Here is a 24,951-nt window from a genome sequence, read left to right as displayed (position 1 = left end):
GAGTAAGCTCAAGTGGTTTCGTGTTAATCTATGCTGTGGCAGTGTTCTACGCAGACGTCTGTGCACTTCCTGGAAGGTTTGGACCGACTTCCTGCCAGCGCAAGCTCTGTTGCAGCAGCAGCTCACCACAAGAGAAGAGAAGCGGCCTGCAGCAGAGAAAGATTTAGAACTTTACACGCAGGGCTGAACGTGATCATTCTCCGAGTAGCAATGGTTAAACATGATGATTAGTTTACACTGACATATGTTTTTTTGCCCCTCTGCAAGTGAGATGTTTGTGACTCATGTTGTCTATAACTTTCCTATTTGATTGTCATTGAAAACCAAGGCCAAAGTCTATTTTTAAAATGGTTCGCTGGCCACACGGAGACACAAACCACATGTGTGATTGACAAAATAGACTTGTTTACTTAATACTTAACCTGTCGTTTGACACCACAACACAGGAAACACAACTGTCCCCAATCACCAAATTGGTGATTTATCTAGTACATTGTTTATTATAATTATTTATAATCAATCTGATACTGTTCGTATATTATTATATCATGTATATTATTAATTACAATCTTTCATAGCAGGTTCTCTTGAATAACCCTGCATCACTTCACCTTAAAGGTCACAGATCTACAGATGATACACACAAAAGTCGAATATAGAACTCTAACTGAACCACTGTCTCACATAGCCTCCTTTTTTAAAACTGTGTTGGAAACATCTTTGGGAAAGGTGCTGTCCTGACCCCTTTACCATGGAGCCTTTAACTGCTCACACACAGCTGCAAGTTGAAGCACCTGTTATAGAAGAAGCCTGCAGAGCAACCCTCAACCTTTCAACGACAGGAAACTCTGCTGTCACTCTCCTCCGCTTCTCCAAAGTGTGTGTTCGCACATTCAGTTAGTGACTATAAGAGAAGCGGATGATGACATCTTCACACCCGTTGTGAAAAACTACCTTACTGCTAAATAGATTTTTCTTTACAAAATAGACATATTTAAAAAGTGTCTTTATGGAGGCACGTGATATCTGATATTGCACATTTGAAGAGACATTTCATATTTCAAAAGGTAAGTGTCATACTTGTGATTCTATTGTTGTCGCATAGTTTTAAAATGTAGAGAAAGAAAAGTGAATAAACTAAAAGTGATCATTTTTCTTTAGTTATCATGTGTTACATGACAAGAGATACATAAATCAGACAGGATGTTTAGAGTTTGCAGATTCGTTGAGTCTTTAATGTAATTTAATGTAATGAAAAATAGAGAAAAATTATGTCAAAGCCCGAGTTACATCCCTATAGCTACACTCACTATGTTTTTGTTGCCTGGTTCTAAATTAATGTGTATAAAAAAATATTTCATTAGCGCTGTTGATAAAAATCACTATGATAAAAGGAACAAACAAAGGATTAATATTAAAGTTAAATGTTCTTTAGACGTGTTTGTAAGTTGAAAGCTGCCACACAAACTGTGAATACGAGAGACACAATGTAGGTGATGCAGACTAGATTATGAAGTACAAAAAACGAATAAAATGTGAAATGTTGGAATTGGAACAGAGCTGCATCAACATAAAAATCTCATAAAATATTTGTGTTGATATTTCGTTACATTTTTAAATCTAGTTTATTTGTTTATAGTGTTCATAATGCTTTTTTTTTTTAAAGGTGTGGTTATAATCCTACATGCTTCACTTACAATGTCAACATGTATCAGGTCATTATTCAGACTAACAGAGTTTCTTCATGATACTCTGCATACAATAACAATCAGTATTTGTTTGCCAAGGCCTTCAGATCATAAACAAAAGAGGGTAGCCCCTGAATGGAAAATGCTGACTTTGTTTGTGTGACTCTGTGAGTACTGGCCAGAATGCGTAGGAGTGCTGATAATTGAGAAAAAAACCTAGAAAAACTCCTCATAGGTCAAAGTGATCGCTCCTCGGGCTCTCAGTGCAGTGTTGGGCTGTTATTGGCGGGTCAGGCCTCTCCAGATTGTTCTCACGGCTCCGAGCCTTTGGGACAGACGGCCGCTGCGATTAGCCCACTGACCCTGTTCCATGAGCGGCCCGCTGGGAGCCAAGTGAGCTTAAGAAGGCCAGCTCATACAGTGCACCAGTGTAAAACAAAATACAGAGCACCCCATGCTGGATTATACAAGATTAGTATCTTTTAGAATTTCGTAGTGCTTGAGGTAGAATTAGAACATGTCCACTCCTGCGATTTGCAATAATGGGAAGTAACAATGTAGCTGTTTGTCACAGTGCTGGATGTGATTTTACTTGCAGGTTTATAGTGTCGAAACAGTGCCTACAGATAAAGCTTTCACATGTGTTAGGCCCTTTGTTTCCAGCCCGGTTCTCCATTTTGAGGCGAGGCCCTAATCACATTCGATAACAGTATGACAGTTTCGGATTTCTTTTTTGTTTTCTGTCCACCGCAACGCAATTTTAGTTTAGTTCCAAACAGTATTTGATATCTATCTTTTAAAATGCATCGCAAACCGTAAACCGTCTTGGATTGGTATGAGAGACATTCCTTAAGGGACATGAAAGCTATCTCAGACGCCGCACAAAAAAAGAAAATACTTTCACACGCCATCAAAAAATGTATAGACATTATTTTATGAACCCTAATGCCCATAATGCTTGAATTAAACCTCTTAATTGCAGAAAAATGGGCTGCAACTGCAGTTCGGACTATTCAGACAGCGACTGGATTGAGAACTTGGATGAAATCTGTGATCACTGCAACTGCGCCATACCCCCCCAGTCATGCAACCCAGTAAGTGTCACTGCACATATTGTATGTACAGGCGTGTGTTTGTGTCAGTTCATCATACATTGTAGTGTTTGAATGTGTGTAAGTGAGCTTCACGTGAATGGCCTTTGGTTGTTTGTGTGCCCATGAGTGTGTGAACATTTCATAGGGTGCAACAATTCAATTCATGGCGTGTAAATGATGTAAACATTTCCAAGAAAAATAGAGCAATCTGTTTTTGTGTTTTGTGTCCATAACGGTTTATAACCTACATGCCTGTGAGGGAAGTTCTCTTTTGTGTTTGTGATTAAATTACAGCGTAATCATTCCCTCTGTGTTTTTGTTTCCTCTGCATGAGTAAGATATCCCGTTAGATTAGAAATAAAGTAGAAAGCCACCTGTGTGTGGCACATTATGTTGAGACATTTTGTCTGGGAGAAAAACCTAAACTGTGATAACATTGGCCTAATAACCTGACGTTTATTTTAGATGAATGTGATACTTACTTATTTTTTCTGCCGGATTCTTCTTTTGTTCTTTGGAAAGTCTAATATTGTTTGTTTTTTGATCTCCAGTACACAGACCAGCTTATTCATCACCCATCACAGTATTCACCTCCTACATCTCCTCTACCAGGTGACAAAAATACAACAAACTGTTCTACATTTGCAAGTAGTAAAGTGTAAATACAAATAAAAGTGATAAAACATTATTGAATGTGTAAATACTAGGGCTGTCAGTCGATTAAAATATTTAATCGCGATTAATCGCATGATTGTCCATAGTTAATCGCGATTAATCGCAAATTAATCGCACATTTTGTATCTGTTCTAAATGTAACTTAGAGGGATATTTTTCAAGTTTTTAATACTATTATCAACATATGAGTGGACAAATATGCTTTATATGTTTGTTTATTATCATTTGAACAATGACAAATATTCTCATGAATATTAAACACAACAACCTCTGAACATTACAAATATTCGATTCAACCTGGAACCTCTCATACAATAATACTGTGTGTGTGTGTGTGTGTGTGTGTGTGTGTGTGTGTGTGTGTGTGTGGTGTGTGGTGTGTGTGTGTGTGTGTGTGTGTGTGTGTGTGTGTGTGTGTGTGTGTGTGTGTGTGTGTGTGTGTGTGTGTGTGGTGTGGGAGCTGCAATCATGTTGCGCGCACTATCCGTGCTGAGTGTGCTGACTTTTCGTACAATGTCCCACTGTCTGGCTACCTGCATAAAGTAAAGTGCTCGGCGCAGTTGTCGGCGAAATGTCATTGAAACAGCTCCTTATATCCGTTAGCGCAGCTAGCTAGCACCAGATGCTAACAACAACAACACGTAAGGTGTGCCTCGCTCGCGCGAGTCGCGCCACACATACACACACCCTCCCGGTCCTCCCGATGGCCAGTCCGGGCCTGCCGGTGAGCGTGGAAGTGTGGTCTGCCACAAGCGGGCGGCAGGTGCGGGGCTGTAAGCATCAGCTTGTAGATGGTATTTTAAACTCGATGCGCTCTGAAACTACTGGGCGGCCGAGGACAAAAAATACACATGCGTTAATCGCGTTAAAATAATTAGTGGCGTTAATTTTTTTTTGCGTTAACGCGTTATTAACGCGTTAACTTGACAGCCCTAGTAAATACATTTAAAAGCTTTTGATTTTATTCCTTTATTCCAAACTACAGTTTGCATTTTATAATTTGCACACACAATCATTTGCCTCACCAACCTTTTTGTAACATCTCCCCATCTCCCTTATAGTTTAAATATTGTGTCTAAATGCAGGAGCATAAGAAGTTAACATTTCCTTTCTTCCTTTACAAAAATCTAAATTGTGAACCTCTTCGTATTAGTTATTTATGGATTAAATTACATGTATAACTAAGCATACATGGAGTTTAGCTAATTTGCTGCCAATGTGGCTTCACCTCGCTCCGTTTCCCATATGTTCCTCCTTTTTTTCCAGCCCACTTTACCTTTAGCCACATAAACAATAATGGGCTACCAATACACATACTGTAAGCGCTATGCAGAAGACTAAGCTTTACCACTGTCCTACTCACCATCGCCTTCGAGCCTTTACAGGCAGCCAATTGCCAAAATATAAATATCAAAACAACTAAAGCCTTTAATATATTCTAATAGTACGTTTTGGGAGTGAAATCTGTGGCTAATGTGTTTCACCTATATGTAATTCTTTCAAAAATGTACAAACCTCCTTGCAGACAACCTTGTGCTGGCCATATACAGTTATGAACCCAACCATGATGGAGACCTGGGCTTTCAGAAGGGAGACAAACTCAAGATCATCAACAAGTAAGCTGCTCATTACCGTAAAGTAAAGATAGGGAAATATATCTTAGAATATTTAGGCCCCAGACAACAATTCATAGACTATCCACTCACCTCAACGTAACCTAAAGCTTCATTTACATTTTAGGCCTACAGAATATATACATATACAGGAAATAAGGGAACACGTTGGTTTGGTTGGTGGAATTTTTAAATAAAAACATGGCTTTATTAATGTGAAAAACTCCAAAAAATACTCTAAAATGTAATTGAACTTTTCAAATAAATAAATAAAATATGGGTTCATTTTGTTTGTGTGTTTTTAACACTCAGAAAATACAATACAGTGTTTGGTTGGAAAAAAGCAAAAATAAATATAAAAAAATAGAGGTTTTAGGGAGAACTATTCCTTTTTTGAAATGTCAAGTTTAAGAACCTATACAGTGTGGGGAATGTTGTTGAATTGAACATCTTCACTGTAAAACAAGACATTCCCACGCCTAATGTGACATGCGGTTCATTTGATGCACTGATCATTACCAGTGCAGAGAACACCTTTTTCCGTTGGGGGGCTAACTGAAACTGCTTTCTGAATATGTACTCCGTCTCTCAGAAAGTCTAGACTGTGTTTCATTTGTAAAAGTCACTCTTTTGCCCTCAGGGAAGATCCAGAGTGGTATTTGGCGGAGTCTCTCACCACAGGCCAGCAGGGCTACATCCCATACAACTTTGTTGCGATGACCACCATGGAGACAGAATCGTACGTCACACAGGAAACATAATCATACATCTCTCAACGCCATGTCACTCAACCTCAACACCATCTCATATCATGCGTGCTGTGTCCCTGAGGGAAGGGAAGTGGTTTGCTCATAGTGTGAAGCATATCGTGTATTTGTGTTGCAGGTGGTTCTTTAAGAACATTTCGAGAAACGAAGCCACGCGGCTCCTCCTCTCTCCCGGGAATACAATGGGCTCCTTCTTGATTCGAGAGAGTGAGACAACCCAAGGTGATATTTTTGTCATCATGTCATTGACTCAAAAGGCAGTTTCTCAGCAGCATATTTGGAGTATGGCTTTTCATTGTTATTTGCTTAAAGGTGCTATCGGTAGAATATTAAGACTTTGATATATTTCTTTACAATAATACAACACACAAAAGGTGTGGGTTTCCCCATGTTACTTTGTCTTGTTATGACTGGCAGATGACCCATTTCCCACAACTCCCTTCCTGCTTCCAAACTCGTTTAACATGTTTGATTTCAGTTTTGCTTTTAGTCTGAAATGCAAACACTACTAGATGTGTCATAAATCAATATAGTGTAATGTAAAGAAGTGAGAGAAAAATGTTTTTTTCACCAATAAACTTCAATCGATTTGTGATGTTCCGATATCTTTAGTTGAAAACACCTCGATTCCATTATGTTTCTTCTTTGTTCCAGGCTCATTCTCCTTATCAATCAGGGACTTGGACCACAACACTGGGGAAGTAGTCAAGCACTACAGAATCCGCAACATGGACGATGGTGGCTTCTACATCACAGCCAAGATATCCTTTAGCTCGCTGAAGGAGATGGTCCAGCATCACTCACGTGCGTGCAGCCTGTTGAAATGACTAACAAGATCGCTGTGGGGTCTTTATCTAAATGATTCTAAACCTGTGTGGTCTCTGTATCGTTCAGGTGAGGCAGAGGGGTTGTGCACAAAGCTGGTGAAGCCGTGTCAGTCGAGGGCACCACAGAAGCCCTGGTGGCAGGATGAGTGGGAGATTCCCAGAGAGTCCCTGAAGCTGGAGCAAAAGCTGGGAGCAGGACAGTTTGGAGAAGTCTGGATGGGTAAGGGACAGAGAAGACCCTATGGGGGAAATGATTGATCCAATTCAATTATTTAAGTGTCATTTTTTTCTATTTTGTACATAATGGTTTGCACAATTTTGCACAGATCCATCACATGTACAGAGCCCTGTTATCAAGTTGTGGGCACCTAAAGCCTTTAGCCTGGGTTTTTCCACAGCGTATGCAGAACAGTTTCCTAAACACGGTCTTAATTGTAGGCTTGTATGAGCTGGTTCACTGAAGAATTATGAGGTATTATCCCTGTTATGCAACAGCACTCAAACAACATCAATCTAAATTTGCAAAGAGCTCATGAATTGGATGAATGGTCTCTTAACAATTCTTGCATAAACGCAATTGTTGAGTATTAAGTCAGACACGAAAATGTGCTGATCACAAGGGTATCAGTTTTAATCATCTGTGCCACAACGTCCTTATTATTCAATTAAAGGGGTAATTCCCTTCTCTTTTCCATCCTCAATTGCCAGCTCAATTCAACATGCCAAACAAACCCTTGTATTAAGAGAGATAAACATTGCCAACCATGGAACTTGTCCTCATTGCACAGCCACTCTCTATTTACGATATCTTCTTGCATGTAGTCTGGGCACTGTATTTGTTTCTCTATTCACGTCCAAAGATTGGGGACTTTCAAGGACATGCTTAAATAATGGGAGTGGTTTTCATTTGCTATGAAAGTTTTATTTCATTTTCATTTTGTTTCCAATGCTACGCTTCATGCATGGTGTGAGATGCTTATCATTTCATGAGCATGGCTGTGGGTTTGAGTGACATGTTTTAATGTAGCAGATCTGGAATGAAGTCATGTTTGCATGACAGTCATGTGGAACTATTGTCGGTATGTCATAACAACTGTATTTATCACCGCATTACTTTGGTCATCCCCTAAGTTTTTATTCTAGTACCAAAATTAGGTCCACATTTTCGATTGCGAGTGAATTCACTCACCAACTATTAGTTGGATAAACATTAATGCTACAAACATGCATGTTCCTAGACTGAATGCCGATAAGTTAAGGTTTTTCATTTGGCGCCATAAGAAGAACATTATTTTAATTACTTCAATGCTTAAAGGTAGGGTAGGTAAGTTTGAGAAACCGCTCGAGATACACTTTTTGTTATATTCCATGGAATGCTCTTAACATCCCGATAGCAATGAATATCTTAAGTGCTTTGACAAAAAATCCATAAAAAAATGTCATCTGTGGAAGCCGTAATACTGTAAAAAGTACGACCAATCATTTTAGCCGGCCCGGCTAAATAACTGGATGGCCTACCTGCCTGTCAGCCTTCCATCTGTGCACAAACTTATCTCGTGCCCTCATTGGTCATGTGCGCGTTCGTGTGTGTTGGAGGAGGGGCTCTGTAAGGAAGTGGCAGATTTTCTCCGGTTGTGTATTTTCAAATTCTAGCGATCTCGAGCCGGTTTCTCCGTAAGAATGGAGAAACCAGCTTGAGTGCGCTAGAATTTGAAAGTACGCAGCCGAAGAAAATCCGCCCCTTCCTTCAGACTCCCTTACAGAGCCCCTCCTCCAACACACACGAACGCGCACATGACCAATGAGGGCACGAGATAAGTTTGTGCACAGATGGAAGGCTGACAGGCAGGTAGGCCATCCAGTTATTTTAGCCGGGCTGGCTAAAATGATTGGTCGTACTTTTTACAGTACTACGGCTTCCACAGATGACATTTTTTTATGGATTTTTTGTCAAAGCACTTAAGATATTCATTGCTATCGGGATGTTAAGAGCATTCCATGGAATATAACAAAAAGTGTTTCTGAAGTGAATTACCTACACTACCTTTAATGAGCAAATACATTTGAATACGTTTGCTAGCCAACACAAATTGTGGAAAACATTATACCTGCTTAACATTAGCATGTTAACATTGTGATAAGCACTGCACTGCTGTACCTGCTAGCATGTCTGCAGACTCTTTGTCTTGTTTTAAACAATGCCCTTCAACCACTGATGTCCAAATGTATATTGTCAGGTGTCTACAATAATGACAGGAGGGTGGCAATTAAGAACCTGAAGATAGGCACAATGACGGTGGAAGCCTTCCTGGCAGAGGCCAACATGATGAAGAACTTGCAGCATCCACGTCTCGTCCGCCTCTTCGCCGTTGTCACGCAGGAGCCAATCTATATTGTCACGGAGTACATGGAGAATGGTGGGTAGAAACTCCAGTTATCTCTTATAGCATGAAAAGAAAAGGAAAACCATGGTCCCAGGGTATTTCCATCATCCTCAATTGAAGCTAAATTAAAAAGAGATTCTTCTTTAATCATACCAGCTTCTTTTCAATTCACTTAGTCAGCTGGAGTATGTCTAAGCCTGTCTGAAACGATCATTCCCTTAATCTCAGGCCCTGTTGCCCGAAAACCAAAGGCGGTGTCATAAGCATAATGTCTGGGCCTGGGGAAAAAATAAATGATAGGCAGCGGCGTAGACGTTCAGGATCAAACATGTTGATCTGGAATTAGAAAAATGGTTGTTAGAGCACTTGCTTTAACAAAAGACTGGGCTGCCCAAAGTGTTTCATCCTTTTCATTAGTCACCGTATTTGCAGACTTCAGTGACTCTGTTGAATTATCTTTTGAACACACAGCTGCCTTCCTATGTTTGATAAAAGATATAAACATTACTGAAATAATACTGTATAATCACAACCCGTGCATGGACATGAATGCAGCTGTGAGAGCAAACCTAAATAAGGGACTCGGTCATGAGCCTTGCCTCCCAAAGCATGCTGCTCTGCTGAAGTGGCCTGCCTTCTGATAGGCTATTTTCAGCTTCTCCTCGCAACGCTCCTGTATTCGCCACTCTGTGCTAAAATGTCTCAAAGCAAACATGAACTTTCACTTATTTTCCGGGCCCCTCCAGTCAGGTTACTGGTGTTTACTCATGAAGGGGAAATCCCAGTCTCCTGGCCCATCTGAGACAAGAGGGTGTTCAAATAGGAGAGGGTGATTAATCAGGTTATTGTTCACAAAGACCCCTTGATGATACTTGGCTACTTTCCAGAGTCTGCATTACGCACATTGCATCCACAGACACTCACAAGCACATTGAACCACAAACAAAAGAAATAAAAAGGGGCAATCGTAACAGATGCAAACAACTTTCCATATTACATGCTCTATGCCCTGTAATAGTTTATCACGCACAAGTGCAGCAGTCATTTGTAAGTCATGCAGTATCTTTAATCTCAACAAATATGTTTAATTCTCCTTCACTGGGAGGAACAACAACAATATGCATAGAGAGATGCTGTCACAAACACAGCTTTAGCCTTGCAGCAGAATTGAATGGAGTGGCTTTGTATGGTCTTGTATGAGTGGCCTGTAAACCAACAGCAGTGGCTCTACATGAGGCTGCCTCTTTGTCTGGGATCCACGTGTGGACAGGACACAATTGTCGCCTCTGTGTTCAAGAGAAAGGATGGCTCGTAGTTCTCGTCTTTTCAGTTTTTATTATGGAAGACAACAAAGATGGAAAAAAACAGGCGTGTCAACCCGGCTTCCTTTTGTGACCTTGACAAAAAGCGTTCCTCCAGACTTCAAAAGCTGTCTTCCTGACTTTAAGCAGAGGAGCAAAGGCCTCCTCTTTCCTGGCACAGTCATACCTCTTATTTCCTTTGGTTTGACTTGGTTGGCTTGTGTGCGGAGTTATTGTTCTGTGCTTATCAAACTCAACACAAAGTCTGCTGTCAGAAACTATATACATCAACTTGACTGATGTTTGTGCACTTCCTCAAAGTGTTATGTCCCCTGTTTTAAACTGCTATTCTGGTCCAACTGTCTATTTATGTCCATGAGGTTTTTACCAAGGAAAATATAATCTTCTGGAACAAACTTGGCTTTACTTTTGTTGTCCAATTCAATTAAAGCTTGTTCTGTACTATTCAGCATGCACTTGTGGTTGTAACCTACTTTATAGATATATTTGATTGTAGAAATAGGTTGCTAGAGTCCATCTGTTAAGGCTGACATGATTTTTTGTTACAAAATGTTTTTTGTTCAGCAAAACGTGCTTGTCTGAAAAGATACAACTTAAATGTCATTTTCACAGGAAGCCTAGTGGATTACTTGAAAACCACAGAGGGAAGCAGTTTGCCAATGAACACTCTGATAGACATGGCGGCTCAGGCAAGACAACTCTCTTTTTTACTGTCAATGAATCTGTGCTTTTATCTACATTCTCCATTTACCACACTCTGTTTCGTTTATTCTTTCACAGCCTATTCTCTCAGCATGATCCTCATAGACAGGAAACTGACCACTGTTGTAATGAGACTTACACTCAACGCTGTATGACAGAGCAGGGTGTGTGTGTGAGCAGAGGTGCATGTGGTCTAGACATGTTGTCACAAATAAAACTGGTTAAAACCAAAGAACCAGGATAGGGGAGAGATTCACCTTTTTATTAACCCATGTGAAAGTTCTCGTTGTGATTTTAAGCCTGACAAAAGACAAATCTGGTCAGTTACACCAGATGTTTAAACAAGGATTAACACAGACTAAAAGTTTAAGGGGTATAACAACATTTTGGGAGTACACTTATTATGTATTTTGTGCCGAGGGCTTCACTAGAATATGATACCGTTCTCATATCTTTCTGTTAAATATGAACCTACAGCCAGGAGACAGTTATCGCCTAGCACACATACTGGAAACAGGGGGAAACAGCTAGTCTGGCTTTAAAAGTTAACACAATCTGCCTACCAGCTCATCAACAGCTCACTTATCAACATGTTGTATCTGGTTTAAAAAGCTGTCTACTATTGGACAGCGCCAGCCGTTTGGTCATGGTTCCAATCTTTAAGCTGGGCTAGGTTTAGCTAAGCTACTGGTTCTCGCTTCACTTTTAGCGTACAGATAAGAACGGTATCATTCTTATCCAGCACATAGCAACATGAAAGGATATGAAAAAAATATCGCAATGTTATCATTCCTGCATCTACTTCTTTAAATGTTAGATGCTAATAAAGGAACTGGTGTGGGTGTGGGAAACCCAGCCACCGGAAGACAGAATGATCTTTCAAAGTCTAACAAGAGATTCTTCATTTGAGAATAGGTTCATACAGAGCTTTGTGGTAAACGTGGTTTAAAAAAGATGCATTCTAGCGAGTCGTCATGCTCTGATAGCATTTGTGGTAAAAGCCCTAGCAAGTAACTCTAAAATTAAAGTGATGAATGACCTTGCTCGGCCACAGTAGCCCATTGGACTCTCTGTCCACATACTTAAACCTTGACTAAAATGTGTATACATGAATGGAATCAGAAGAGTTCAAGAGTTTCAGATTGAATCATACCACAATCAAATGGAGAGTGAAGAGGCGTTAAGTTGCCTGAATTGGAAGTCATGACGACGGTAAAAGTTTATGAAATACACAGACATAGGCTACGTACATCTCACGTTTCGGACAAGCCCCCCAGGGCTAATTGCACCTATGTGATACATTCTTGTGTCTGACATATACACCACTGACCCAGCAAAATGTAGAGAGTTAGAAACATTTACACAAACACACAAATGACACAGATGCTTATTAACTGTGGGTTGTGAATTCTGTGGAAATCTTAATAAGATAACATCAATTGCTTTGTGCAATAGTTTCAAGTTACATCATAGGTCTGCTTATGTAGAAATGACTAATGATTGAATCAGAAACAGTCACTGGAATATTCAGCCAGCCTGTAGTAAGGTGAAGGCAAGACTGCAGCTTTTAGTATCAGGAAGTAGAGCGGTTACAGCTGGATGTACCTGGGTGGAGTACAGAGGTAAAGGGTATAAGGAACTGACCTGGGGAAGTGGGAAACTCCCTGATTTGGGAGTGAACCAAAGCTGTCCATCTGTCCAACACACACAAATATTACACAATACTAAACCATACACAAGTCACTTACACTCACACTCACATTTCATGCTTGAACACACAGTGATAGGACTTGTCTGATGATGTGCTGCCTCCTGCAGGTGGCGGATGGCATGGCTTTCATTGAGCAGAAGAATTACATTCATCGAGACGTGAGAGCAGCCAATATTCTGGTGTCCTGTGAGCTCATTTGTAAGATTGCTGACTTCGGACTGGCAAGGCTGATTGAGGACAATGAATACACAGCAAGAGAAGGTAACACATCCTCGGACAAATCACCCATGTTTGTCTTGAAGTCAAAACAAAAATGTAAGTATGATATAAATCTGTACAGAAGATAAGGTTTCTTCCTGTGTTCATAGGTGCAAAGTTCCCCATCAAATGGACGGCTCCAGAGGCTATCAACTATGGCACCTTTTCCATAAAGTCTGATGTGTGGTCATTTGGGATCCTCCTCACAGAAATAGTGACATATGGACGCATACCCTACCCTGGTAAATACTCATTAATTATCATACTAGTCCATCCCAAATTCCTTTCTTAAAACACCTAAGTAAAAGTATAACATTTTTGAGACCATTGACAATTTAACTGTTTTTCAGGTATGTCCAACCCAGAGGTAATCCAGAACCTGGACCGGGGCTACAGAATGCCGAGGCCAGAAAACTGTCCAGAGGGGCTTTTTAACGTCATGTGTCTTTGCTGGGGGGAAAACCCAGAGGACAGGCCCACCTTCGAGTACCTGAGGAGCGTTCTGGAGGATTTCGTCACGGCCACAGAGAGGCAGTACCAGGAGTAGCTCTCAAGAAGCAGAAAGACATACAGACTTACAATAAATGTACTCAAACTAAAGGCATTGCTCGTGAAGATGGATGCTGGATTTTGTTTTATTTGTCTTTAAACAGTAGGCTACATGGGTATTTTGCTTCTACATGAATTGTATTTTATAGTGGCCTCTTGTGGAACTATAAACCAGGAAACTCTTGCAACAGCTGGAGAGGGAAGTGATCAGCATGCTGCTTGAATAGACATGGCAACTGTAGCTGAGAAAGTAGCAGCTCTCCTGGTGCTCATTATTAAGATGTAAATACCCTCAAAGTACTCAGCTATGTTTTACCTCGAAACATTTATATATTTGTTCCTACTGGTTTTACTTACAGATAAAAGCTTAACATGGATGTTGTTTTGCCGTTACTTAAAATACAGCAGAACCGATCACAACCCATTTCCCCAATGATCCCCCATCAGATTAAACTTGGTATGTTTCATACGTAAAAATAATCAAATGTTTTATTGATGCTTTTATGACTATAAATACATGTAATTAATAATAAAAAATATGTGCTTTCTGGACACTGTAGTTTTAATCGTGTGTGCTGAAATTCTGAAATTATAAAAAAAACGTTTTCAGACACTAACTGTTAGTGTAGGCTATGTGATCATGGACAGTATTTCAATAATGTAATGAGGTGTGGAAAAATTAAAGTTGCTTCAGCTGCATTACTCCATTAGGAAAACTATTAACTTTACATACATTATAGGCCTATGTTTGCTGTTAAATACACTTTTATGGGAAAAAACTGCCATCGTCCTTATCACATTTGTCAAAAATATAAATGTTGTTGCCTTGGGTTTTGAAGAATATACAGCACATTTTCCCATAATAATGTAATGATGTAGGCTACTCAATGACAAATCTGCAAAGGGGTTAAAAACTACAATTACGTCACAGAGTGGGACGGGCTATAACTCTATCGCCCCCTGTTGAAGGCAGCTATCATTACCTCCCATTGATTCGCCTTGATACAAACTATCCGCCTCTCGTCGCTGTTGTCTCTTGCGTTGTGCGGGGAAAGCCAGCAAAAGGCAGTAAAATGGCGCTTAGTTCTCAAGGAACAAAGAAAAAAGTTTGCTACTACTATGACGGTGAGTACTGTTGTGCTTGTACACTACAAACCGTTCGTGCGTATGTGTGAAATCCTGCACTTGGTGCCAACAAAGGTTGCAGTTTATTTATTCAGCCTCTTGTGCTAACCTGGCACGTTAGCTAAGCTAGCTAGCTTTAGTCGCAGGCGGCTCTCATCATCTCAGTGTAACGCAGAGCTGCTAAGTCCACAGACAGTATTTATGCCCTAATAGTATATCCGCGGTTCCAATTGATGCGTTAGTTTCGAGTAAAACAGACTTGCATGCATTTATCCACCAAATAGCAGCATTTAAAACCAAATTAGTAGCTGTTACTAGCTACACAGCTAACAATGGGTAAATGAGTACTTCATTGTCGCCTCAATTAACGCCAGCACCAAGCTAGCCTTACAACGGCTCATCGTGCAACCCCCAAATACCCGGTAGTTAGCATTAGATACTGTTTTGGTCTCGATTTATTGATCCGTGTAATATGGCGCAACCTTGGAAATGTAGCTGGGTACTTAGTTTACTTTCATAGACCCGATTTTACTACAGGCTGTAGTTTATAGAGATCTCTTGCAGGATCCCAAATACATTTTTGTTGAAATCCTCGACGATCTTTTCAGTGCACAGACCAGGAAGTTGTAGGACCTACTGTTATTTTACTTTTTACTTTGTGTTTACATTTGTTGAACGTTTACATTTGAAATAGAACCAAAAAATCCAACATGTTGTGTTTATTTTTTTAATATTTCAGGTGATGTTGGAAACTACTACTATGGACAGGGGCACCCCATGAAGCCCCACCGAATCCGCATGACTCACAACTTGTTGCTCAACTATGGACTCTACAGAAAGATGGAGATATATGTATGTTAAAAGTAACATTTTAAATTAATCTGCCACACCAACTCGCCTTATGTGTCTCAGGAACTAAGTTGTCCTCTGTGTTTCAGCGTCCACACAAAGCCAGCGGAGAAGAGATGACCAAGTATCACAGTGATGATTACATCAAGTTCCTGCGTTCAATTCGACCGGACAACATGTCAGAATACAGCAAACAAATGCAGAGATGTGAGTTTAATCACAGATGTCCTTTGCATCAGTAAAGACATTGTCTTTGTGCTCATCAAACTAACTGCATACATTCTGAAATGAGAAATAGCAATAATGTGTTTATTTCTCTGCTGCTGCTTTGCAGTTAATGTGGGAGAGGACTGTCCAGTGTTTGATGGGTTATTCGAGTTCTGCCAGCTCTCAGGAGGGGGCTCTGTTGGTACGTTTTTTGTTTGTAAATTCAGCTAGAACAATATGCTATGTTAAACTATTTTCATGCCATAGTTCCCCCATTAATCTGTCAAATTCAGTATTGGCAGGTTGTTAACTCTTCTCTGTTCTCCAGCTGGTGCGGTGAAGTTGAACAAACAGCAGACGGACATCGCCATCAACTGGGCTGGAGGCCTGCATCACGCCAAGAAGTCTGAGGCCTCCGGGTTTTGCTACGTCAACGACATTGTTCTGGCAATTCTTGAGTTACTGAAGTGAGTACAAAGGACCTATCATAGTCATTCAAGTACTGGTTTGCTTTGCATAAGGGGTATAATTGTGATATTTTTGGGAAAACATGTATTGTTTAAGGTCTAGTTGTTCCCCTAATCAAGCACATGTGTTTTCAGAAAGCCTTATAAATGTGCAAATTGAGAAAAGACTGCAAGATGTTTTGTTTTTTTTTGGCTAAATCCAAAGTTTCATCACCTAACGGATGTTTTTGCTCTTTCCAGATACCACCAGAGAGTTCTGTACATCGACATTGACATCCATCATGGAGACGGTGTGGAGGAGGCTTTCTACACCACAGACCGTGTCATGACGGTGTCCTTCCACAAGTACGGAGAGTACTTCCCTGGCACAGGCGACCTGAGGGTAAGCTTTGCAATATGTTTTACTGATTGGAGTCACATTGTCATAGTTATAAGGTTAGCTGACATCTTTCTTGTTCTCTGCAGGACATCGGTGCTGGTAAGGGTAAATATTACGCTGTGAATTACCCGCTGAGGGATGGGATTGACGATGAGTCTTATGAAGCCATATTCAAACCTGTAAGTAAACAAAGACTTGACTTTGATGTTTGGGTAGTTGTGATCTCTCTGATGGAAAGAAGGATTTTAAGAGTGGATGTTGTTTGTGCAGATCATGGCCAAGGTGATGGAGATGTACCAACCCAGCGCAGTGGTTCTGCAGTGTGGAGCTGATTCTCTGTCAGGAGACAGACTCGGTTGCTTTAACCTCACCATTAAAGGTAAATTAACAAAACATCCCTTTATTTAGATGCACAACTGTCTGCAATGCCTTGACTGCAGTCTATCTGGCAAGCCAAATAATCTTCCTTTCTTTCATTCTGTGTTCTCAGGCCATGCAAAGTGTGTGGAGTACATGAAGAGCTTCAACCTGCCACTGCTCATGCTGGGAGGAGGAGGCTACACCATCCGTAACGTGGCACGCTGCTGGACTTATGAGACGGCTGTGGCCCTGGATACCTCCATCCCCAACGGTGAGTCTTTTTATACCCTTTAGAGTCAAATTCTGTGGTGTGGTGGTAAACAAAGCATTTTAGAATATTTCAGAAATAATTGAATCTATTAATAAGTCTGTTGTCAGATCCATTGATTAAACTGCAGTTGCAATAGTTTCCCAGCAAGTGAAAAGAGATATATAGACTTGAGTATCCTTATACAAACAATCAATTAACTTCTTGATTATTATCTAATGAACAACAAATGTACATTTCTCAGAGCTCCCATACAACGACTACTTTGAGTACTTTGGACCAGACTTCAAGCTGCACATCAGCCCCTCCAACATGACCAACCAGAACACCAATGACTACCTGGAGAAGATCAAGTAAGTGCATCAAATTGGATTTATGTGAACTTTGTATTTTCACAATCGCATTTCAAATAACACGTTAGTAACAAAATCTAGACATTTTTGGTACTTTGGAAAGTGTTGAAATTGTACTTTTTAAATAGCGGTTTCAACCCTGTAAATGTAAGAATTTGGCCATATGTTGGGTACAGGTTTTTATCTCCGGTCCTTTAGTGTTCAGTATGTTCAACCTGTATTCTGTTCTACAGGCAGCGCTTGTTTGAGAACTTGCGCATGCTGCCCCACGCCCCGGGGGTCCAGATGCAGGCCATCCCTGAGGACGCTGTGCAGGAGGACAGTGGAGATGAGGAGGAGGATGACCCCAACAAACGCATCTCGAGTAAGAACCTCTTCCGTAGACATAACTTTCTTACATATTCACATCGGGTATCTGGAGATTATGCAGCTATCCATTTCAAACTAGTGTTCCATGTTTTAATTGAACCCTCTGCTCTGTTAACTTCAGTCCGTGCTCACGACAAGAGGATAGCGTGTGAGGAGGAGTTCTCTGATTCTGAGGATGAAGGCGAAGGAGGCCGCAGACACGCAGCCAGCTTCAAGAAAGCCAAGCGAGCCAAGACTGAAGGAGAGAAGGAGGGAGAAGAAAAGGAGAAGAAGACTGAGGAGGAAACGAAAGGTATACATACAAAAATATATGTATATTCTTTTTATCTCATTGGTCAGATCATTCTATATAATTCATAGGTAGTTGTGTTGTGATCGCTAAATATGTGTTTGTTTTCTTTTACAGAAGTAAAAGAAGAAGAGAAGGCACCAGAGGAGGAGAAAATGGACACATCAAAGTAAGAAAACACTTCACACACATATTGACCGTATTTTACAGGAAGTGGTCATTGTGTGGTGCTAATCATTTCCTCTCTCTTGGTCCTTTAGGCCGAAGGAAGAGTCCAAGACGCCTTGAAGTCCTCAGCAGCTAATGGTGCCAATTCGGTTGATAAGAACAAGCTTTGTTTGGATAAATCATCTTTCCAGGCTGCTGCTGTGGAAATCAGTCAAGAAATATACCTTTGTAATGAGACCCTTCTTCCTCAAAATGGGATAGGGATCTTAATATTTTCTAGGACACCTTTTCAACCGAACCTGTTTATGGACCGAGGTCAAACTGCGTATTTTTGAGTATTGTTTTTGTATTCTTTATCATTTTATTTTTTATTCTTAATCTTTTTATTCTATGACACTTACTTTTCCCTTGTAATGCAACTGTGTAAAAATGGCTAGTACATGTATGCTTTTATATATCTGAACGATTTATTTAAATCATAGATATTTTGGCTACGGTTTTGTCTTTCAGTCCCAATTGTCATGTGTCTTTGAAAATGTAGTTGAAGCATGTTTATACTATAGATCCTTTTCTGTAATACATTTGTGTCACTGAGATTGGTTAAAAGGGTTGTGAATACCTGATAACCTTTTCATATGGCACAGTGAAGGTCAGTTACACTCTTATTTTAGGATGTGTCCTTTACACAGACATCTTCAAATCCCTGGGACTCCCGCCACACAATATTGATAATGTTTTGATTCCTGTCACGTGATGTCAGGGCTTAAATTCCATATAAATTTGGACTTGAATATCCAGCATAAAGTACTTAAATGGGAAGAAAGACAAATGCCAGAATTCATTTGTTGTATATATTTGTATTCTGAAATCTGACAGACCATGTGTGCAAACACACTTTTAACACCAATAAAAAAAAAAAACTACCCTTAAACATTATGTACCTTTGTTGTTAATACAAATGTTAAGCTGGCAGAATAATAGACAAAACTACATTTATAAAAAACATTTTAATGTCAACAAACGGGAGCCATCGCAACACCCAAAACACAAATCTGATAATTTAAAACCATCCAACAGCAGTATTTAATCACAGGGAAATATAATGCCTTTTGCTTTTTCAGACATTTAATCTGTAACAGACACAGTAACTTCACAGAAAGTGTTTCATTTTATCCAGGTAAGCCAGGCAGTTAGCAACCCATGTCATTAGGCTTAGGAGCTTCAGAGCCACGCGCTCTGCTCCACCGCGACTTCTTCCAACAGCTCGTCCTGCTCTGCCGGCTCCTCAGGGTCAGCCTCGCTCTCTGGGTCGGGTGCTTTAGGAAGCGGTGGATAGTCCACAGGTCTCTGGATACGCACCTACAACATAACAAACATTTAGTTTAAGATAAGGTAAAACATCAATATCATTAGCAAAGGTAACTAGAAAATGACTAAAATACAGACTGATCTTTGGTACTAGTGCTAAGTGGCAATTTCAAAGTGTCATTAGCCAACACTCTTTTGAATAGCAATTAATCCATTTTAAACCACAACTTGTTTAAAAATGTAAAATCGCTAAGCACAAATCTGCCTGCATATCGTAATGGCAGGGCCGGTTGACATGTAAGTCCAAACTACAACATAGTGTCTCTTGAGACTTAAGTTAATTTACTTTATTTTGAATAATGTCATTGCAATTTTATAAAGACCTTTTTTTCTAATATGCATTTGTGACAACACAAGTGTGTCCAATGATGGTAATAAACTGAGCCACTGTTGTGATCTGTGCTTTTGGAGTTTATTTCCAGCCACTGATCCAACCATGTGATGTGCACTGAGACCACATGAGAAGAGGACAGTTACCACCCCGCTCTGTTCAGGTTTGCTTTGTCAGTAGGGCCACTATCTTCCATTTGTCTGTATTCAATTCAATGTCACAGTGCTATTTGTGGATAGATTGAAGCCAGGCCAGGTCACTTTTATAACGTTCACTTAATTTAATGCTTTTCCATTGCTGCTGTGTTAGTAGGGCTTTTATTTGAGGTATTATAGTTAAATTATTAGTTTGTTGTTACCTCCACACAGGGAGTTATGTTTTCAGGTTGTTTTGTCAGGAGTATTACAGAAAAATGACTCCATATTTTCATGAACCTTAATAGAATGGTTTAACATGGGCCAGTGAAGAATGAAAGTTGATTTGAATCACAGAGTACACAGACTTCTTTATATACAGTCTACGGTAGAGACACATGTTTTACTTATGGAAACAGCCTTTATAGAGTGCTGGCCCTTCTAGTTTTAAAATATATTCATGTTTAACCTCTATCATTCTTTTAAAAGTATTTGTAGAAATTAAATTGATTTGTTTGCACTTTGGAAAGAGGTAAACATCACAGCCGCATCTACATTAAGGTTAAAAAAATGTATATAAAAAATCAAAGGTCTGCCTAAAATGACTTAACATGACATCATCTGGATGTTGTGATATGGCATGGTTTTAAAGGCTGTATTACATTACATAAGTGATGTAATTCTTTGAACATACCAGACTTGTGTAGCTCTTCAATGAATTGCCTTTACTCACTTTGTCATTATATTCACCTTGGATCATTTATCCAAAATGTCATTGTGTTAATATTTAGTGAAACCATTATTGATTAACCCTACAATATCATTGTTATATTGAGGTATTGGCTGAACGATAACATAATATGTTATTATCTTCATATGTAGGTCCAACACTGATCAGACAGCAGCTCACCCTCCTGGCCTGGGTCGGCCTCCTCCTGCACGGACACAGGTAGAGGAATGAAGTGCAGGCAGCGAAGCAGCGGAAGGAAAACACTGTTTCCACCACGGACATTAAGATGAGAGGAACCCACAGAATGATCGTTGTCCCCTGGTTGACAAAAAAAGAGGATTTTCAGGCATTTCAAGTAAATATAAAAACTACTGATGGATGAATATTAACATTCAACTTACATAGATACGTGTGGGGTCGAAGGGGCATTCGTATGTGATGCTGGCGGTGTCGACAACAGGTTCAGAAAACGTGCAGTGTGTGAGCAGACCCCATCCTCTGTTGCTGATGGCTTTTACCATAGAAACTAATAAGGCCACAGTGGAGGCGACCGCCAGAAGGCCGGCCAGGAAGCTCAACACCAACAAGACCCACTGCTGCAAAGAGAAGGTACAAGAAAGTGAAAGCGCACCTCGTAGAAAGACAATTATAAACAGGAGATAACAGGCTTTTCAATGTCAATTAAATGTAAGTGGGAGGCTCTAGGACCCTGGAATACAATCCACAGCAAAGACAGGAAATATTTAAATATACTCTATATTCGCATGGACCTGAATGTTAGCTATTTAAATAATAAGATATAATCTTGCATATGTTTACACACATGCATTCCCTCAAAAACAGAGGACAAGTTCTAACAGGAGCCAGCAAATGACACATGAGTGCTGAATGGAGCGAGGGAGAAGCAGTGGCAGAGAGAGGGGAAGAGCATTTACCAGGATCCTGTTTCTCTTGTTTTTGGACAGGACAATGGCAGTTATTCCAACAATAATTCCCTATGGGGTCACAAGAGAAAAAAAGCAAAGAGAATTCATAAAATATATACAGATCAAATATGAGGTTTCAAGCAACATTTTAGTAAATGTTTTTCTAGTCTGTTGAGGAAAAATTATTTTAAAACCACTGTTCACTGGTAATTATCAATTGGATTTAAAAATGTTCATATACATAGTGAGTTTTTGCACCACTTACAACCAGGCCTGCCACAATGGCGATGACATTAGAGATGGCGTAGACCATGGTCCGGGCCTGAGAGTGCACGTTGATGTGTCTGAGCACAGCGCCGTGCACCAGCGCTCCAAGAAGAAAGTTGACGTGGCCCACCAGCACCAGCCCCAACCCCATCTTCATCAGGGCTTTGTTGTCCTTCAGGTTGGCACAGCATACTCCTACAGGAAGTAGAAATAAGATTTGACTTGGGCTGCAACCCATCATTATTTCCATTATCGATTATCCTGCCAAAGAGAAAATAGTGAAAAAGGTCCTTCCCTGTTTCTCAAAGTCTAAGGTGATGTCTTTAAATGTTTTGACAGTACAACCAGGGCCGTCCCTCCCTACAGGCCGATCATGCAGGCTGCATGGGGCCTCACATTGCGCAGGGGGCCTCGGCTTATGAGCTCGGCTTGTGCGCAGTTCTCCGCGCAGTTCTCCGCGCAGTTCTCCGCGCATCAGCTGCAATTCACGACATGAAGAAGGCAGTCTCTGCATAGCAGGCTAATGGAGATGCAGTTATTTCCAGCATTCTTTATTTACCATTCATTCAAGTATTTTATGCCTTTTATCTGCTAATGTACAGGAGGAAGAGTGATACACTGTCTGTCTAGTTGGCTTACATAACAGTTCAAGTTTACAGCCTAAAAAACATGGAGCATTTTCTCCCCCTTTTATTCATTTTTATGTCAATTTGCACATTTCATGGTGATGCTCAGCCTCTCCCCTTAACTCCTAACAGTCATCATCATGTCAACCACAACACAGAGAAATACTGATAGAAATGTGTGTGTAGTTGTTGATACATTGCTGACAGAGGGAATACATTTGAATACAGATTTAAGAAATATCAGTTTTTGAGCATGTAATAAGCATGTTTTGTCTTGACTATACTACAACTATATTATAATAAAATAATATAGTATTTATATTATTGAATTGATTATGATTATGATTATTATTATTAGTAGAAGTAGTTTATTTGCATTAATTATATTAAAACCTGCTCTGGAGATGTTGTAATTTCTCCACAAAAGTGAGTTACAGGAACTGTAACCAAATCTCTGGATTGCCCTCCGCATTGCAGTAACTCTTCCTGTTACAGTTGCGTCTGCTGAGAGAAGCTTTTCCAAACTGAAGGCTATGAAGACGTACCTCCGGTCGTCAATGGCACAAGAACGCTTAAGTGGCCTGGCTATCATAAGCATCAACGCACAGTTGGCACAGCAGCTGTCATACGATGACCTTGTCGATGACTTTGCATCCAGGAAATGCTTCCCTGATCGGAGCATCCCTAATTTTGTTCCTTCCTCTGAGGAAAGTTTAATCATCCCCCACCTGTAAAGGACAATGTAAGCCCCTCCTGAACCAAACAGGACAAAGCTTTGGGTGGAGTGTTCAAACATTAGCCACTATTTACCTGGCCTGAGGGGTCAGGCAGAAACACATTCTGCCTGTCTCATTCCAGCCTTTAGGAGCTGCAGGAAAAACTCAGTGTGTGTTGGTCATAATATTGATAGTATAATGTTGACACTGTAATGTACAGACCCTAACAAATTCATAGTATTTTGGCATGTAGTGATAACCCGTATCACTCTGATAACCACTTGATATTATATTCCAATATGATAAAAGATAAGCTGTAAAATGCAATATGATATTCTATTTTTATAGTTACACATGACCCATATTACACAAACACATAGTAAATTATGTTTGATCGCGTTACTTTCTTTATGTTCAGTTATAATGATAAGATGTGGTGCGATAGCCTACTACTATGGGTCTTTATTTTTGACCTATCAACAGCCTCTATCATGGATCTATGCAACAGCTACCCAAAGTTTAACTTTTATTGGTGAAACTCCAAATCAACTAAATAAATAAACTTTATTGTCATAAAATGAACGTATATCACTTAAGCTTCGACATCCAAACACCATTAAAAATGTTAACTACGTTTGTTACGTCTCATCTCCTTTGACCTCAGTCACGGACTGCGCAGACCACGCCTAAAAACTTTAGCGCGCAACACACACAAATATTCAGCCACTTTAGTCAAACACGCATTAAAAGTTAACTTACCTGAGTTCGGCATGGTGGCGTTTATGTCCCCTTAGATCATATTAGTGTAGAAGTTGTATTAAAGTCATTTCTGACAGCTTGGTTGTCTTCCTCAACTTCCGCTTACCTGCAGGACAGTGACACACAGGCGTAACCTTCCGCCTACCTGAGCTGAAGCTCCGCCCCGTGCTGGCTCACTCTACAAGAAAAAAGGGAAACGTTGTTTATCTGTTCAAAACACATGCAACTGGGACCCTATACTAGTCAAATTGATTATCCATACATGGAAAAAAAATGATATTTCTAAATGTTTGCAATTATTATATTATCAGAAGAAAAAAACATCACATAATGTATTCGATCTTCATGATTATACATAAAGTTAACTGAACAGTGGTTTACAGTGACTCCCTTGTTTGTTCACTGCAGGATTTTATGGGAACTTATTACAACAAGGTAATTAGTAACCTAGGTCTCATGCTGAACCAGATGTGGTATTAACACTGTAGATTTCTACTCTACATTGACCTGACAATCCATGCTACTAGTAGGCCTACCCACAAGCATACAAGCTACAACACTAAAGTGATAGTATTACAGACCATTCTGTGTAATGAGTAATTTTGGCACTTTAAATTAATTTGATGAGCATACATATACAAGCAAGTATTCAGTCACATTGTTGTTTTGC

At 40.0% G+C, this 24,951-nt stretch overlaps 3 protein-coding genes across 3 annotated transcripts; 2 read left to right on the top strand and 1 right to left on the bottom strand.

Moving 5' to 3' along the window:
* Positions 1 to 839: 839 nt before the first annotated feature.
* On the top strand, positions 840 to 14,168 carry lck (LCK proto-oncogene, Src family tyrosine kinase). The gene is made up of 13 exons (XM_034122542.1): positions 840 to 1,067; positions 2,671 to 2,782; positions 3,334 to 3,394; positions 4,983 to 5,073; positions 5,711 to 5,809; positions 5,956 to 6,059; positions 6,492 to 6,641; positions 6,732 to 6,884; positions 8,902 to 9,081; positions 10,983 to 11,059; positions 12,891 to 13,044; positions 13,152 to 13,283; positions 13,392 to 14,168. Exons 2-13 carry the CDS (start codon positions 2,675 to 2,677, stop codon positions 13,586 to 13,588), a joined length of 1,506 nt encoding a protein of 501 aa, XP_033978433.1. The 5' UTR covers positions 840 to 1,067; positions 2,671 to 2,674; the 3' UTR covers positions 13,589 to 14,168.
* Positions 14,169 to 14,555: 387 nt separating this feature from the next.
* Positions 14,556 to 19,351, top strand: LOC117472958 (probable histone deacetylase 1-B). Its single transcript, XM_034118454.1, has 14 exons — positions 14,556 to 14,715; positions 15,455 to 15,567; positions 15,654 to 15,771; positions 15,899 to 15,973; positions 16,100 to 16,238; positions 16,479 to 16,620; positions 16,704 to 16,796; positions 16,888 to 16,996; positions 17,108 to 17,248; positions 17,490 to 17,598; positions 17,832 to 17,962; positions 18,089 to 18,259; positions 18,374 to 18,425; positions 18,517 to 19,351. The coding sequence occupies exons 1-14, from the start codon at positions 14,664 to 14,666 to the stop codon at positions 18,542 to 18,544; spliced, it is 1,473 nt and encodes a 490-aa protein (XP_033974345.1). The 5' UTR covers positions 14,556 to 14,663; the 3' UTR covers positions 18,545 to 19,351.
* tmem54a (transmembrane protein 54a) lies at positions 19,262 to 24,437 on the bottom strand. Its single transcript, XM_034118555.1, has 6 exons — positions 24,282 to 24,437; positions 22,179 to 22,375; positions 21,923 to 21,982; positions 21,389 to 21,583; positions 21,168 to 21,305; positions 19,262 to 19,783 (listed from the first exon to the last, which is right to left on the bottom strand). Exons 1-6 carry the CDS (start codon positions 24,292 to 24,294, stop codon positions 19,646 to 19,648), a joined length of 741 nt encoding a protein of 246 aa, XP_033974446.1. The 5' UTR covers positions 24,295 to 24,437; the 3' UTR covers positions 19,262 to 19,645.
* Positions 24,438 to 24,951: the final 514 nt, after the last annotated feature.

Source organism: Trematomus bernacchii, unplaced genomic scaffold, assembly GCF_902827165.1.
Source record: "Trematomus bernacchii unplaced genomic scaffold, fTreBer1.1, whole genome shotgun sequence".
In the NCBI taxonomy this organism is placed as follows: domain Eukaryota; kingdom Metazoa; phylum Chordata; class Actinopteri; order Perciformes; family Nototheniidae; genus Trematomus; species Trematomus bernacchii.
The sequence above is the reverse complement of the archived record's forward strand: the minus strand, read 5'-3'. Positions and strand labels throughout refer to the sequence as shown.

Bases quoted from the DNA above. Each gene is read 5' to 3' on its own strand.
- lck (XM_034122542.1), top strand. From the start codon at position 2,675: ATGGGCTGCAACTGCAGTTCGGACTATTCAGACAGCGACTGGATTGAG. The intron at 6,642-6,731 runs GTGCGTGCAGCC...TGTATCGTTCAG, and splicing joins GATGGTCCAGCATCACTCAC to GTGAGGCAGAGGGGTTGTGC. The intron at 11,060-12,890 runs GCAAGACAACTC...TGCCTCCTGCAG, and splicing joins TGATAGACATGGCGGCTCAG to GTGGCGGATGGCATGGCTTT.
- LOC117472958 (XM_034118454.1), top strand. From the start codon at position 14,664: ATGGCGCTTAGTTCTCAAGGAACAAAGAAAAAAGTTTGCTACTACTAT. The intron at 14,716-15,454 runs GTGAGTACTGTT...TTAATATTTCAG, and splicing joins AGTTTGCTACTACTATGACG to GTGATGTTGGAAACTACTAC. The intron at 18,426-18,516 runs GTAAGAAAACAC...TTGGTCCTTTAG, and splicing joins GAGAAAATGGACACATCAAA to GCCGAAGGAAGAGTCCAAGA.
- tmem54a (XM_034118555.1), bottom strand. The intron at 21,983-22,178 runs GTAAGTGGTGCA...GTGACCCCATAG, and splicing joins CCATTGTGGCAGGCCTGGTT to GGAATTATTGTTGGAATAAC. The intron at 21,306-21,388 runs GTAAGTTGAATG...TTTGTCAACCAG, and splicing joins TCGACCCCACACGTATCTAT to GGGACAACGATCATTCTGTG.